The sequence below is a fragment of the Pantherophis guttatus genome, chromosome 2 (genome assembly GCF_059756535.1).
Source record: "Pantherophis guttatus breed Tessera chromosome 2, ASM5975653v1, whole genome shotgun sequence".
Taxonomy (NCBI): Eukaryota; Metazoa; Chordata; class Lepidosauria; order Squamata; family Colubridae; genus Pantherophis; species Pantherophis guttatus.
The window spans coordinates 166,907,397-166,923,699 of NC_142064.1; the positions used below are offsets into that span (position 1 = coordinate 166,907,397).

The 16,303-nt window shown below is 35.7% G+C and overlaps 2 protein-coding genes and 1 long non-coding RNA gene across 3 annotated transcripts in view; 1 reads left to right on the forward strand and 2 right to left on the reverse strand.

Moving 5' to 3' along the window:
- Nucleotides 1–4,477, forward strand: part of LOC132710971 (uncharacterized) — a 47,660-nt gene extending 43,183 nt beyond the window's left edge. Inside the window, exon 5 of the long non-coding RNA XR_009621712.2 lies at nucleotides 2,934–4,477. This is a non-coding gene — a long non-coding RNA (uncharacterized LOC132710971). The remainder of the gene's footprint in view (nucleotides 1–2,933) is intronic.
- The window catches only part of LOC117676612 (myosin-1B), a 28,080-nt gene extending 19,369 nt beyond the window's left edge, over nucleotides 1–8,711 (reverse strand). The window contains exons 1-12 of the mRNA XM_060688651.2: nucleotides 8,687–8,711; nucleotides 8,462–8,508; nucleotides 6,871–7,104; nucleotides 6,312–6,455; nucleotides 5,615–5,771; nucleotides 4,427–4,454; nucleotides 3,977–4,094; nucleotides 3,792–3,884; nucleotides 3,638–3,701; nucleotides 3,411–3,509; nucleotides 3,200–3,303; nucleotides 2,962–3,100 (exon numbers count right to left, since the gene is read on the reverse strand). Coding sequence (XP_060544634.2) covers nucleotides 2,962–3,100; nucleotides 3,200–3,303; nucleotides 3,411–3,509; nucleotides 3,638–3,701; nucleotides 3,792–3,884; nucleotides 3,977–4,094; nucleotides 4,427–4,454; nucleotides 5,615–5,771; nucleotides 6,312–6,455; nucleotides 6,871–7,074 — 1,150 coding nt within the window. The 5' untranslated portion in view covers nucleotides 7,075–7,104; nucleotides 8,462–8,508; nucleotides 8,687–8,711. The remainder of the gene's footprint in view (nucleotides 1–2,961; nucleotides 3,101–3,199; nucleotides 3,304–3,410; nucleotides 3,510–3,637; nucleotides 3,702–3,791; nucleotides 3,885–3,976; nucleotides 4,095–4,426; nucleotides 4,455–5,614; nucleotides 5,772–6,311; nucleotides 6,456–6,870; nucleotides 7,105–8,461; nucleotides 8,509–8,686) is intronic.
- Nucleotides 8,712–15,038: 6,327 nt separating this feature from the next.
- Nucleotides 15,039–16,303, reverse strand: part of LOC117676608 (uncharacterized) — a 60,791-nt gene continuing 59,526 nt past the window's right edge. Inside the window, exon 77 of the mRNA XM_087885161.1 lies at nucleotides 15,039–15,309. Coding sequence (XP_087741287.1) covers nucleotides 15,154–15,309 — 156 coding nt within the window. The 3' untranslated portion in view covers nucleotides 15,039–15,153. The remainder of the gene's footprint in view (nucleotides 15,310–16,303) is intronic.

Below are 16,303 nucleotides of genomic sequence, written 5' to 3' on the forward strand. Positions count from 1 at the left end.
TGAAAGATATAGAGAAAGATTTGAAAAGGATACATAAGCATTTGGAAGAATTTGAGGAAATGACAGGTTTGAAAATAAATTGGTCAAAATCGGAATTATTAATGAATAATAATGGTAAGGAGTGGGAGAATATGCAAGAACAACTTGGGATAAGGATTAAAAAAACATTGAAATATTTGGGCATAACACTTTCACTCAAAGTTAAAGAAATGAAAAAATTAAATTATGATGTGGTGATGAATGAAATTGAGAAAAAGATAGATAAATATAAAATGATAAAGTTGTCTTGGTTTGGTAGAATTGCAATGTGTAAGATGATGTTGTTGCCAAAGTTTAATTTTTTATTTGAGATGTTACCGTTAAACTTGACAGAGAAAGATATTGAAGGATATCAGAAGAAATTGGATAAATTTTGTAATGGTGGGAAAAGACCTAGATTAGTGAAGAAAATGTGGTATCAAAATCAAAAGGAAGGTGGATTAGGAATCCCCAAATTACTCAATTATTATTGGGCTTATGCTATTCGGACTGTGGTAAAAATATTTAAAGGAGAAGATAGTCATTGGAGAGATTTAGAATTAAAGGACATCAAGAGATTTGGCTCAACATGGTTTTTAGATAAAGCAAAATCAAAATGTGTAATTAATAGCTATTGGTTAAAGGGACTGAGTAAAATTTGGAACAAATTTGTTAAAATTTTAATTCCAGATATAATTTTCTTAGGGAAGACAATTGAAAATTGGCCGATTAAAACTAATATAAGTCGTGATAGGGTAATGGAAGATGAAAATATACAAACTATAATAGATTGGTTAAAAACTTCAGAAAATGAAAGGAGGAAAAAAGAAATCATTGAAAAATTGGGTTTAGGCTGGTTTGAAAAAATACAGATAGAAAAATGGACTAAGAAGGTAAGGGACAATTGTTCGATAAGTAGAAGTAAAACTGAATTTGAATATTTAGTATTCCAAATTATGAAAGATGAAATTGGGCTAAAGGGACTCGTTAGTAAGATATATAAGATTATAAATTTTGATGGAAAACCACAAAGGGTGATGAAGATGAATTGGGAAAAAGAACTTAATATTAAAATATCAGATTTAGATTGGAACGTGAATTGGAAGAGTAGAATTATGAAGACTTTATCTGTAAGGATTAAAGAGCATAATTATAAGGTTGTTTGGAAATGGTATTTGACTCCATTAAGATTGTCATTGATGGATAAAAAAATTAGTAAACAATGTTGGAGATGTGATATGGAATTAGGGACTTATGAACATATGTGGTACAAATGTGATAAAGTTAAAAAGTTTTGGCAACAATTGGAGGAAATGATATTTGAAATGATGGGGAAAGCAATAATATTGAGACCAGAAACTATATTACTGTTGCTAATTAAGGAAATAGAACCAACAAAATATGAGAAAGAATTGATTAGAATTATGATTATAATGGGTAGAATTATAATAGCCAGATATTGGAAATTAGATGTGAATTTTAGAATAGAAGAATGGTATTGTGAAATGTGGAAATTAGCTTTAAATGATAAAATGACATGTGATATTAAAATTAGAAATGGTGACTATAAAGAAGACATTTTCTGGAAAATTTGGAAACCATTTGTGGACTATGCGCTGGGAAAATTGGATGCTTCGGTACCTGTACCCTGAGAACGTGGATTTTGGCAATCATGAGGATATATCCGAAGAACCAAATCTTCCTTTCTTATGTATAGCACAGGGTGAAATATTGTACATGTTGTTTGTAATGTTAGTAATTTAAAATATAAAATGTTAAAAAAAAAAAATTAAAAAAAAAAAAGAGCCTGGCGAGATTCGATTTTACTTTAATTGCAGACAGCTGGTGTTAAATTACAGTGCTCTGTCTGTGAGCTATCCAGGCTCTTCTGGATATTACAGTGCAGATAGTCCTTGCTTACTAACCATTTGTTCAGTGATCATCCAAGGTTATGACAGTGCTGAATAAGAAAACTTGTGACCAATCCTCAAAGTTGTGGCCATTGCAGCCTCCCTGTGTTCATGTGTTCATGATGAAGATACTTGCTAAACATCATGGATTTACAATGGTCACAGCATCTCACAGTCACATGGTCAACATTTGTGATCCTCACAGCCAGCTTCCGACAAGCAAAGTCAATGAGAAAGCTGGCAGGAAGTCACAAGTTCTAGTCACATATCATCTCACTTAGTGACTTGCAGTGGTTTACTTAATAACAACAGCCAAAATTGATAAACTGCCATTTTTAAGTCAGGCACAGTCACATGATTTTTTCACCTTATAACCACACCATTTAGTAACAAAGTTGTTAGTCCCAATTCTGGTGAGTAAGTAAGGATTGCCTGAATATATTAGGATGTTATTAAAAACAAACAATATTTACTTTAAGTGCATAGGACAATGAAAGAAAGCATTATTTTCAAATTCTAACTTATTATCTCCGCAGTACTGAAGTCAAGTCAGATTAATTTCCTGCAAGGTATATCCAGGTATATCTGCAATGTTTATTTCTTAACATAAGTATTACATGTAAAAACTGCACAAAATAGCAATTAACATATTCTGTCTTTTCTGCATAATTAGGGAGCTGTCATTTACAAATTCATTATTGACTATGTGTTCGTCATCTTAATATCAGAAAGATGGTGGGTGGGGCAGTCTAGAGAGGAAATTCCCTGGCTTTAGTGCAACTATGAAGTTTATTTATCTTCATTCAAGTTATCAGATCATCTCCTATGAAGTTATTAGAGATGTGAAAGGATGTTTCACTTAAATGACTAACAACACAAATATACACTGCTCAGAAGTTAGCTCCTCCACAGCCTTAGAAACACATTCTTATGTATTAAACTTCAGCTGTTCGAATTAAAACAGCTGAACTTCAAGAGATATTTTGTGTGATTTTGTTTGGGCAGGTAATTCCATCACCAACTGTGAAAATACCTTCCGTGCCGTCTGGCTCAGCCTGTTCCTCTCTCTGCTTCTGCTTGAACTTCATGTTCCCGTAGTGCATGACGGCTCCCGTCAGCTTGTAAATGGCTATTTTTTCATCAGCGTTGAAACCCAGGATGTCAATGGCACTCTGGCAAGGGAATGAAGATAAGTAACTATTCTTCATATCACTTCGACCTAGAGTACAGTAATAGATTTTTAAATATTTATAGGTATTTGTATCATTTACATCTGTAGCTATCAGCTCTTCTTGATCATTTATGCTGGCAACCGTGATTTCTCCTTGGCTTACAAAGTGAAAGTCATATGGGTTTGTGGAGATCAGGAGTGTCTCTGAATGAAAAATAAAACTTGCTTTATTCAAGACAGAAATCATTTATGGCAACAATGAGCTCAAAGTTAGCATATTGTCATGGGAAGAGTAAAAAGATGCTTTTTACCAATCAGTTCTGGTTTCTGGTTGGACATGATCTGGTAAAAGATGTGGTAGCTCCTTTCAGCCTTCAGCTGGAAGGTAACTCTGGACTTCTCCAGCAGATCTGGCAAGAAAGGACAAACAAGCAAATAAAGAATGTGAGAAAGAAAAATGGAGAGAGAAGGAAAAAAGAATTGTGGGGAAGAAATCCCTTACAATGTAAACCCCTTACACAAAAGCACGATCTCTTACATGTCTCAATGTCAGCAGAAGCCAGCTTGCCTGTGGCACCAAAATGGATTCTAATAAATTTGCCCTTTAAAGAAGAAAAGAAATATTATCACAAATCCAAGGCTGCATCTTCTGTGTATTTCTACATCATGCCAAGTTTCAACATGAAACTTACAAAACGTGACGAATTGTCATTCCTGACAGTTTTAGCATTTCCAAAAGCCTCCAGTAAGGGGTTGGCACTGATGATTTGATCTTCAAGAGTGCCCTGAAAAGAAATATCCCTGTCAGACTCTGTATCATCAATCCTTCAAAAATGTCATGTAATCACAGGTCATTCTTTTCTGGCAGACAAGCTACCTGCATTTTGCCTTGTTGGGCTGGTTCTTCCTTTTTCTTGTCAGGAGCAGCTGCAACTGTTGCAAAGTACTGAATGACACGTTTTGTGTTCACAGTCTTTCCAGCACCAGATTCTCCACTGTTGACCAAAGGGGTAAACAGAGTGTTAAGATGCAGTTCAATCTCTCCACAACTGAAATGTGAGCTCCCGTTACGGAAGAGTAAGCAAACTAGGACATCAAAAGGGTATAAAACCCAAGTGACATGGTCACCCACTTTGAAACTTGTGAAGTTTCCTTATTATGTATTTACTAACAGTAAAAGTATAAAATGAGATATTTGAAGGAGCAGGTAGCCAAGATCAGGTTCTATGTTCTGGAAGTCTACAAGTATGTTAAGAAATTATTATTTAATGATTTGGAGTACTCTGCCATAAAGCAAATACAGATTTTAATAAGGAAATGAACTTACGTGATCAGGATAGACTGATTCTCACGATCTGGAAAGAAACAACAAAAAAAATCACAGATTTTTAAAAAATTATAGTTCCCTGTGAACTTCCATGAACTGAATGGGAGCTCATGCAATATTAAAACTGTCCACTTAAAGAAGAAAAAGCCCTGAAAAATCAAACATTTATTTGTCGAACATTATAAATGTGCAATGATGACAAATATGTGAATATTATGCAATGGAATGTGTCCTGAATGAAAGTTAGCTATACAGATGGAATATTACTTAATCAGCCAAGTTGGGGAATTTCTATAAAGCATTCCTTTTCGCTATAACAGCATTTCTCTGCACTTACAGAGAAATAGAATATGAAGCTATAGATTATAGGCTTTATTGAACATTTATAAATTGGCAGTTCCATGCATTTCTTTGTACATAATTCTCCTTACATGTACAAAGAATATCATATGTGAATGTTACTGGCAACTTGGAAGCAGTTACATTTTGGGTGCACAAGATATTATACTCAAGATTTAGCCCTATATACAAATGATTGAATCAATTAATCTTTTGGAATGATAAAATATACTAAACCACAAATTAATAAAATTGACTGTAATTTCACAATACAGAATGCTATGGGAAAAAAAAATCGTTAAAATTAATCAAGCATTAATATCTTGTCTGTCTGTACCCCAAGGGTATTTAACTGGCTTAGTCAATCGTGCTGGGGAAAATTTAAGAGCTGGACATATAAAGACTGCATATGTTCAGAGGCCTGGCAGAAACATCAAGTCTCAGTTTCATCTTTAAGGTTTTCAGAAATTGAGGTTCCATATCTTAGGGGGGGAAATTGTTGTAGAAACTAGTGGTAAAGCAAGAAAAAGAATCCAAATCTAGAATTTGCTCTTAGTCTCAGAGGAGAAATTTGACCTATACTGTTTTCATTGGCATACACATTGAATATTGATTATCCTTTTTCCTTTTTTGCATGACACATTTGACATTTCATATTTCTTTCTCTTAAAAAATAAAGCAAGAAATTAAGCTGCAGGAAAATTATTACTATTAGTAAATGATTAATTTCTATAACTCCACAGGATTAAGCATATTAAGCATCTGACCTAAAGGCCACATTGTGTAGGAAGCCCACTGAGGTGACTTGTAAAATTATTCTCCTTCTTTCTTAATTAACCATTTACTCACCAGTTAACATGGACTGATATGCATTATCAGAGATGGAGAAGATGTGAGGAGGCGCCTCTTGACGCTTTTTGCCTCTGTAGGCAGTTACCACTTCTGGATTATACACTGGAAGCCACTTGTAGGGATTAACAGTGACACAGAAGAGACCTGAGTAAGTCTGCAAAAAATAAAACAGAATTTGCTTAATCTATTTCGTCTTTTGCTGAAAATTTCTTCAAAAAGTGTTTTCAATCAAATATTTATTTAAAAATCTATAACATAAACAAATATATAAATCAGTGGTGGAATTCAAATTTTTAAACTACCGGTTCTATGGACGTGGCTTGGTGGGCATGGCAGGGGAAGGATACTGCAAAATCTCCATTCCCACCCCACTCCGGGGCCAGCCAGAGGTGGCATTTGCTGGTTCTCCAAACTACTCAAAATTTCTGCTAACGGTTCTCCAGAACCTGTAGGAATAGCACCCCTGATATAAATATATAACATCTGTTTCCTTGAAACATCAGGAAAGGAAGACATAATTTAGAAACAAGCACTGTAGTTACTTTGAATTTAAAGAGCAGGGTTACTAATGAATTGATTTAACAGTAAACAGGAGAACTTAACATAAGTTATTTGGTGTAAAGGATTCTTAGGAAGGCTTAAAACCAGTCACTGCATAAAAAGGTAGAAAAATTCCACCACAGAATATGCTTACGTAGATCATCCAGGCTGCATAACGCTCTTTGAGATTATACAGGACAGCAGGTTCATGGAGATGAGTCATCATGGCCATGTCCTCAATTTTGTCATATTTGGGAGGATTCCTGGAAAAGACTTGGTCATCTTTCACAGTTACAGTCTAGGGAGGAAAGAACAGACCTGCATGTATCAACTTAGAAAACAGAAAGAAGAAAACTGTAGTAATTGCACTTTATTGTCTCTGCTCAACCCATGAAATCTTGCATAATGAACATGCTTTAGGACCTTTCTATGAAACAATGTCACCTAGTGGGACCTTTTATCACAATGCCTGCCCTATTGAACTTCATTCCCCCTGAAATTCTGGTTTTGCTTTCAGACCTTGAAAACACAGTTTTTTCCCTTCGCTCTGGGCCAGAACTCAAGATGAACCCAACAAAAATGGAAGTGTTTTGAAGGAATTAAACACTGAACTGTATAATTTCCTTGATGGAAGTTTGTTTATAAGAGTTATAAGAGTTAGGCAACTATAACAATCAGTCAAACAAATAAACAAACGTAGATATTTTACTTACTTCTCCACTTTCAGTCTTGACAGTAACTTTCCCTCCTTCCCTACTCTCGATAGTGCCTTTTTCATAAGAGATCTTGGGATCCACCACAAAAACTGAATTCTTGGCATCAAAGGGCTTATTTTGGGCCTCAATTCTTTCCTTTTCTGTCTTTCGAAGAAAAGGGGCAGCTTCCCCAAATGCGGCCATTTCAGCGTCTGAAGCCATAGCTGCAGTTTATATTGTGCAGGAAGAAAACTAAAGGAAAGAAACACACAAGCCAATTCATGAAAATGTGGAAATCCTTATTAACTTTGCTTTTGGCCTTTTTTCACAACATGGAATTTGTCTCTGTTCTTTGATTTGAACCAAAGCATCTTATTATGTGGAAATAGAAGATTTTACTGCTTACACAAATATTGAATTTCATGTCATAAATCTTTTCATATCCATGAGATCTGTTCCATTATTCATGATATTGGATTATGTAAACCACTAAGACTGAAAGAGCAGCTAGAATTCATCCACCAAATTACGTGATAAATGTAAACTTTGCTTATAATTGTGAATTGCCCAGGTAATTGAAAGACAAAATATAAATTAATCAAATAAATATACACTTGAGATCTCAAATATACACTTGAGATATACACTTTATTCTTTGGGTAAGAATAATATGGGAAACATATTAAAATAGAGATACTAAATTTAAGAAATAAGGATACTATAATCTATCTTGACAATGCTCACTTGGACAGTATATTTTATATATATATATATATATATATATATATATATATATATATATATATATATATATATATATATATATATATATATATATATATATATATATATGAAATGTCCTAATAGTTATAAAAGTTTAGTTTATCTCATTATTCTCCATATTTAGATTGTCATGAAATTATTTACTGTTTCCCATTGGTGTCATACAAAAACAATTGGATTTTGAAATTTATTAAAATCTAATTCAGCAAAGTTTCTTTCTCTGGAAGTTTCTTTCTCTGGAAGTTCACTTAAATTTGGGTATGCAGCCTGCTTGGCTAAAGTAGAATGTCTCAACTATTGGACTTTGAAACATATTTCAATTATTATTATTGCACTATTATTTCCATCTGGTGAGTCAACAGTGGGTCAACACGAGGAGGCACTTTAAAATAATTCTGTATTTCCTCTTGAGATGTTAATTGCTTACGACCATAGTTAATTTTAAGCACAAACTGTGTCTTAAGGGAAATTTCATGTCAAAATCTTTTGTACATTCCATATTCTTCAAATGATCATGCACTCGTATGTTAAATCTTATCATGATCCAAAATTTGGACCTCCATCGTAGCGGTGCTTTTGTGGATTTGATCAATGGCTTTGTACCAATGCAGACAATCCTTTAGAAAGTTTGGTACCAGTATCTTTGAGGTCACTATCTTAGTTGACTTGTAATGGAATGCAGCCTCAACGCAATCTATGACATATTATACACAGTACACAACCCAAAGGAAGCATTTTCCTCCCTGAACTGCATGCATATCAGTCCCTAGTATTTATCTGCCATTAAGCTGGCTGTCCCCAGCGATGTAATCAATCAGGGTCTTACCTTGTGTGGTACTATGGGTTTAAATGCAGACTCGAGCTGGCCAGTTACTGCAAAGTAAAAATGATAGATCCTTTACAAAACGTCCAGTATGTAGCTTAAATGGATGAAGTAGATTTTAAATCCCTAGTGACATAGGCAGCCCTGCTCAGTTGTGCCCAAACCAACAGGAATGAATTGAGATGTGAAGAATTAGGGTGAGTTCCAATTCCTTTTACACCCTCTTACCTTTAAGCTGTTGGTGCAAGGACCTAAGAGGCTGGTCCCTAGGCTACTTATATATGAAGTGATTTGCATGCACAGAACCCTCCTCTTCTTTCTAAGGTCAAAACTGTTTCAGTAATCTTAGCAACTCTTAGCAAGATTCTCATACATATTTGACGCAAATAGATTTAATTAGACATATCAGCACCATGGATCAGTCTATAAATAATTTGTCAAAGGGAGCGGATTGTGTATGGGAATTTATATATTGTGCTTTGATTCTGTTAATCGGTTGAAATACTGTAAGTAATAATTCCTGATCTTTATAAAGTGTAATTTAGAGGCAAGAGACTGAATTGAGGTACCTCCAGCACTGGATTGGAAATGCATATTCCTGGAAAGGGAACAGGTGGCTAGCAAAAATATTAAAAATTAAAAAGATGGATGTAGTCATCAATACAGGTAGAAAAGAAAATGATAATAGGACAAGAAATAAACACATGAAAGGGGACAGTAAAAGAAACACCAGCCCTAAAGCAAAGTTATAGGGACAGATTAAAGAATACCAGCACTAAAAGAGTAAGTGTGATTGGCCTACAAAAACATGTGGAAAAAAATAAAGGGCTCACCAGAAAAAGTGTCCTGAAGTAATACAAAAACAATTTGGTTTAATTTATTGTTAAAATAAGAAAAGAAAGAAATAATGCATGCACAGAACCCTAAGTGAAAATACTCTGAAAAAGAAGAGAGTAGATTTTGATGGAGGTTAATGTATTCCATAGGTCTGATGTTTCTCAATGAGCAGCTGTGGCTATAGTCTCAAAATTAAAGACAGCAAACTGGTATGTGTTTGAGATTATGTATTGCTTGAAAAAATTCCCCATCTTTAGAAAATAGCTTTCCTTCACGTCTGCAGTAAACATAGCAAACCATAAAAATTCTGGGTCCTAGAAAGACTTCAGAAATATATTTTCTTAACTAAGGGGCCTAATACGAATGTGTGTTTTAATTTGTGGGCCAAATTTTTTATATATTCGATTTTAATTGGTTTTAAATTTTGTAAATCTATGTGTTTTAATGTGGCTGTACACCGCCCTGAGTCCTTTGGGAGAAGGGCGGTATAGAAATCTAATAAACTCTAAACTCACTCTAAACTTTTGGCCCAGCTTCATTACAAAGGACAAAAAAGAAGTCCAGTACATCTCTCTAGCTGTCATCCGAAGTAACTGCCCCTTTTGGCAGGGTGGCTCTGATTTTGACTGATGTGACCTTAGGGGAAATTTGTGGAATCGCATTTCAAGTTTGGCACAAACTTAATTTACACAAGTGTTTGGCATTCCAAGAATCAATACATTCCAAGAATCTGAAAGCTGAGAGCCAGAAATTCAGCTGGTGTAGGACAATCTTTATTTTTTATACATATAGTTAAGGCCTTTTAAAAAAAATCTAGTGCAGGGTTTCAGCATATCAACATTTCTCTTGTTCCCTGAGTTAAAACCCTAGTCCTCAGCTAGCACGGGGTAAGCCAAGTGGATGAAGGAAATAGTAATTTTTTTTAAAAAAAATTTTTTCTGGTTTTGAACCAGCAACCTATTAGCCACAGTGTTTTTCAAAATATTAATAGGAAAAGAAAGATCTTAGGAGGTCTTAGACAAAAGAAACCATTATACTGTCTTAAGTGTATTCTCCTCTCTGCAAAGAAGTCCTTGAACTTCTAACTTTAGCTTGTAAGGAAGTGATCCAGCTAAAACAGAGGGTATTCATGGTGATCTAGAGGGGGAGGGAGTAGAGAATTGATAGAAGGGAATTCTATTTGTAGCTCAGTGTTAAACTGAGGGAGCCTTTGAGGTCTCTGAGCTTGGGTGTTTTCTTGCAGATGTTTCATTCATTACCTAGTTGGATAATGAAATGTTTGCAAGAAAACAACCAAGCTCAGAGAGCACCAAGGACCCCACAGATAGAGAATTGTTGGAGGGCCCCCTGAAGATGGGCTCTAGCATGAGTCCAAAAGCTCTGAAAAATAAATCTCTGGTCCCGGTGATCGAACCAGATTGGATCCTGCAGCATTATCCTGCGACATGTATGTTTGCCTTCATTCATGAGAATTGTTTCCCTTATATTTGAATACGTGTGAGAGAGACTTGCCACTTTTTCTGAATTTCTGAATTCATACCAAGCAGAAAAGATTTGCCACAACTGGGCTAGAACAACAGGTGAATAAGCCAACTATTGGCAGTGTTGCCCAACCTGGTTTCAGTAGTTACTGAACTACTGTATAATGCACTTTGCATGGGACTGCCCTTGAAGAATATCCAGAAGCTTCAACTGGTATAAAATTTATTTATTTATTTTATTAATCAAATGTAGCTGCCCATCTTAGAAAAGGTGATTCCAAGCAGTGTACAATAATCAATGCAGCAGAGCAGGAAGGTACCAGTTGTATGTATGATACCATTGTTCTACAAGCTCCATTGGCTTTCAGTATGCTTCTGGGTGCAATTCAAGGTCCTGGATGTCACCATTAAAGCCCTTCATGACTTAGGACTGGGTTACTTACAAGGACTGTCTCTCCCCAGTTGTTTCTACCCATCTATCCAATCTGGCAGGAACAGGATGCTGACAGCTAAGATACTGTGAGCTAAGGAGTGTCAGCTGACAGAGCCCAGCGGAACAGCCTTTTCTGCCATGGCACCCGCCCTTTCATCATTCCCCCTGAGATTAGATTGGGCCCATCCCTATTGGCCTTTCATAAGACCTTGAGAACCTGATTTAGTGCACAAGCTGGATGTGGGTCAGAGCCTGGTTGAATGGATGACAGATTAGATTGCTGCTATGTGTTTTTATTCTTGTTTTACAATGTATCCTGCATTTTTATTTGTGTTCTTGTAAGCCGTCTAGAGTCAAGTAAAAGTGAGATGTGTGGCTAGATAAATAAAATTTACAGTAATACATTTATCTTCTAACCATTATTTCTCCAATCATAGAACCATGTTAGAAGACAACTTAAATCTATAGAAAATATGTGTTCAGATGAAGTGTCATTATCCACGTATCTGCAGGGCCGGATTTAGATGAAAAGAGGCCCTAGGCTATTCCACTTATGAGGCCCTTTCACCTATAGTGAAAGTGTAATTTTAATTTTGCTAACAATTTGAATGTAGGCCCCTCTTGATCTTGAGGCCCTAGGCTGAAGCCTAGTTAGCCTATAGGAAAATCTGGCCCTGCGTATCTGACTTTTGAACTTACAATTCTTTCTGGTTGGTTACTTTGGCAATGATTTTAAATACACAAAAACAATTTTAGAGAGGGAATCTTCTCTTATTTTGGGTACTGAGCTCTGCAGAAGATAACTGAGAAGTTCTATGGTATGGTTACATAGGTTTAATAAATCTAAGAAAAGAACTATATAGTAAATGCAAAGCATCTAATTATTTGAATCCTATTTCCTTGTACTTCTTCTAGAGAATGACTGAGGGAATGTAACTTATACATAAAAGGACAACTATCAAAAGATGGAACAGGACAATATATTCCACAGATAATTGATTAAGCCAAAATGTCTCCAGTGCTGCAGCCCACCTGTGTTAGTCCATATAAGCAAAAGTGAGGAGGAATTTGGTAGCATCTCTTCAGACTGAATTGAATTTTCATGAATTGCAGTTCACTTCATCAGATCCACGGAATGAATAAACTGATGTAAGATTTAAACTAGTGTGGGATAGAGTGGGAAGGGAGGAAAAGTTAGGGTGATTATGCAGATTATATGTGGGACATGTTATAAAAACCTTATAAGAATGTAATATGTTAAACATGTATTATATTTTATTGAGATTTTCTAAGATTGCCTGAAAATTTTGGGTGTGTGAGTTCGGCTGTCTCTCATTCAATTGTACTGTTAAAGATGTTTGGGGTTTTTTTTGTTGTAAAATAACTGGAGTTTGTAATGGAGTGTCCTGGAATACTGTGATATTACTTCCTTACTTCTGTCTATGCATTGACATCCCACATACAGTATTTGACATAGAATGCTGGACCAGCTGGGCTATAAATCTGATAATGTAAAATCTTTTTAGATGGGGTATTAAAAAAACAGGTAATCAGTTTAAGACACCTTCAAATATTTGTATATTAAGAAACAAATCTAGTGCTTTTTTACCATTAATCTTATAGTGAAGCAACCTCTCCTTTAAAGAGCTATAGTAGTTACCTCCGATAATAAACATATGTATGTATGTATGCAAGTTTGGGTGTATTCGGGTCTTTTCCCATGTAAGATTGGGAGTATCTTGGCGACGTTTCAACAAGGTCCCACTTGTCATCTTCAGGCTGGTGTCTTTAGCTTCGTGCTTGTGCAAGGAAAGTGTGATTGGAGCTGCCGTCTCTCTATAAATACTGGTGGGGAGGTGTGGGGTGCTGGCTTTGTTGCTGTGAGCGGGTTGGTTGCCTGTGTTGTAACATTTTGATTGGTTGATGGAGTTGATGTCTGCAGATTAGTCAGCTGTTTTGTAACATCCTGTGTGGGTGAGGTCCTTGATGTGTGCCCATTAGTCTTTTGTGTTTTAACGACCTGGGTAATGGGCTGTGTGTTAACATCCTGAGTTCTAGTATTGTGATATCCTGAGTTTTTTGATGTAATGTCCTGAGCAGATAGCTGTGATGCCACATCCCAGGCTTTGATTTGGTTCCGAGTTTGAGGTCTTACCATGTGTTCCTGGCATGTGCCAGTTTGCTTTGTGTGGGGATCGGAGGGGCGGTGCAGCAGTTGGTGATGCTGCCGTTATGAAACAGCTGACTAATCTGCAAACATCAACTCCATCAACCAATCAAGATGTTACAATACAGGCTACCTTTTTTCTTTTTTATTTCTACTTTCCCTCTTTTCTCCTTCTTTGTTTTTGTTTTTCTTTCCTTCTCTTTTTCACCTTTTATTTCCATTCCTTTTAAATTGGACTATTTAATAGAGCTGTATCTAAATTGAAATTACGATATGTGGTTAGGAATTGTAAGGTAAATAATTAGACTAAGAGATTAGAATATTTTTTTCTTTTTTTAATGTTTTAATATTGATGTTAAAAGGTGTAATGAAGAGAGCCTGGAAAAGAACCAGAGATAATTGAATTTATAAATGAGCATAATAATGAATTAAATATGTATCTGGAAATTAAATTGGTGGTGATATAATAGAATGGTTCTGATCAAGATATTAGAGTTTATGACTAAAAATGTTTCTATGTTTTGACTTTGAATTTTAAAAGATATAATGGGAAATTGTGAGTGGAGCCTTTTTAAAATGTAAGCAATTGTACCTATTCATGACCGGATCGAAATTTTGCTCTCGAAAGAGATGTATTTTATGTGTTATGTTGAAAAAAAAAAATATTTTGCAAAAAAAAAAAAAGATGTTACAACACAGGCAACCAACCTGCTCACAGCAACAAAGCCAGCACCCCATACCTCCCGACCAGTATTTATAGAGAGACGACAGCTCCGATCACGCTTTCCTCGCACAAGCATGAAGCCGAAGACACCAGCCTGAAGATGATGAGCAGGACCTCGTCGAAACCTCGTCGCCAAGATACTCTCAATATTACATGGGAAAAGACCCAAATACACCAAAACTTGCATACCTCTACCCGTGAAAACTACGAAAACACACACGTATACATACATATATACATACATACATATACTGTACATATATTTGTCAGGAAGGCTTCTGTAGGAAGGCCCAAACTATTACTGAGTCTGTCTGTAACAGAATCTTGCAAGTTTGACTATACTGTCCTTTCTCCTTCTTACAGTTCAATGAATTTAGGGGGAAGCTGCCTAAGTCACTTTATTACCTAGTTGGATAATTGTTATCTCATTGTTCTGGATTTTTAAAAAATACTTCAGCCTCTTTTACCTAGGTAAAGGTTTCTGTATATCCCTATTAAAGCCAACTTCCTTGCTGTCTATAGCAGGGGTGTCAAACTCGATTTCATTGAGGGCTGCATCAGGATTGTATTGGACCTCAGGGGGAGTGGGCATGGCCAAGGTGGGCATGGCCAGCTCGACATAACTTATGGTAGGGGTGCCTGTGTTGGCCCGAGCACTCCACCAGAGAAAACAGAACTTGGGAGGATTGTGCACGCCCCCCCTGAGCTCCGATTTCACTGGCAGAGGCACCACAGGCCGGTACTTCGCTGTTTCCAGGGCGGCCCCACAGGCCAGATTTAAGCACCCTTGAGTTTGACACCCCTGGTCTATAGTCTTAAAGCATATTTTTCCTTCTATGTGTTGGGAAGTTCATTTTTATTAAGAGAGGACATGAAAAAGATGTATTAAAAGGCTTAATAATAATAGGAAAATAAATAACAGAATGTGGTTTTTCCAATTGCTATAATCTTTATTTCTACAAATTGAGGCAAAATAAACAGTAATTACAGGGAGCGACAAAGAGCTTCACATTTTGCGCTTCTCTTGGGTCACTTTGCCATTTTCAGGTAAGTTTATTCTTCACTTATAACCACCTTCTTATGAACTTCTCGGCTCTTCACCCTGAGTTTGTTCACCTGGGACTCAGCAATGTCAGCCCGTTCCTCAGCTTCTTCCAGCTCATGCTGAATCTTGCGGAACTTGGAAAGGTTCACGTTGGAAAGTTCCTCCTAAAAAATATTATTGAAATTAATTATTATTATTTTCCATTTATTGACAAAATCTGGCAAAAATTTAGAGATTTAGATAGTATGATTTTTTTAAAGAGGAAGGAAATGTAAAGGATTATATTTGTGTCACATCCAATTTTTTTTTTTTTTTCAAATCCACAAGTGAATCTTTTTCTTCTGTTTCTGGCAAAAGAGCAGCAGGAAATTGTTCCCTTGCATCCTATTTTTTCCTCATTGGACATGCTTCAGGATGAAAAGTTCATCAAGCTACCAATCCAAAAATGCAAGTTGATATTTTAATTTTTTCCTCAATAATAGACTATTTTAAAGGTAAGGGAAAAATTAAGTATTGGAAAACATAAGAGGATTTAAAAAGATGGAAAATATTTTCCTGCTTAGCTTTATTTTTAGAATACTATTTTATGTGGGAGTTAAATAAAAGTTTAAAAAATGGTTCTTCAGAATTTAGTAATCTTTGACTAATTATAGTGTTACTTGGATTTTGTTAACATTAAAGATATACTGGAATTGTAAACTGGATTCTTGCTGCCTATCAGGAAGTAGCTAGTGTATATAAATGCAAGAATTAGAAGACATCCTATGTCCCTTTCAATCTTATAAGTCTATGATTACTTATTTTTCATTTTTTTAATTGCCAAAAAAGAAGCAGCACGTGCATTGAGAACCCTTTCTCACATACACACCAGGATTAAGGAGAAGATGCCAAATTAGGCATTCCATATAATTGGGGATTACTTCCAGTGGCATAATTTAGACACATTTCAGCTTAATGGAGCGTTTTGTAATTTTTTGTTTATGAGTCAAAGGTCCAGTTTGAGACTGCCACTGCTGAGATACTTGCGTAAGTGTAAAGTGGAATAACATTCAAAACAGGGAAGAAAGGTAATTGTGTCAGTTTAAGAACTGCTGTCCTAGTTGTGAGGAGATGGCAGTATAAACTACCAAATTGCTATCTCAACTGTCAGGAGGCAAG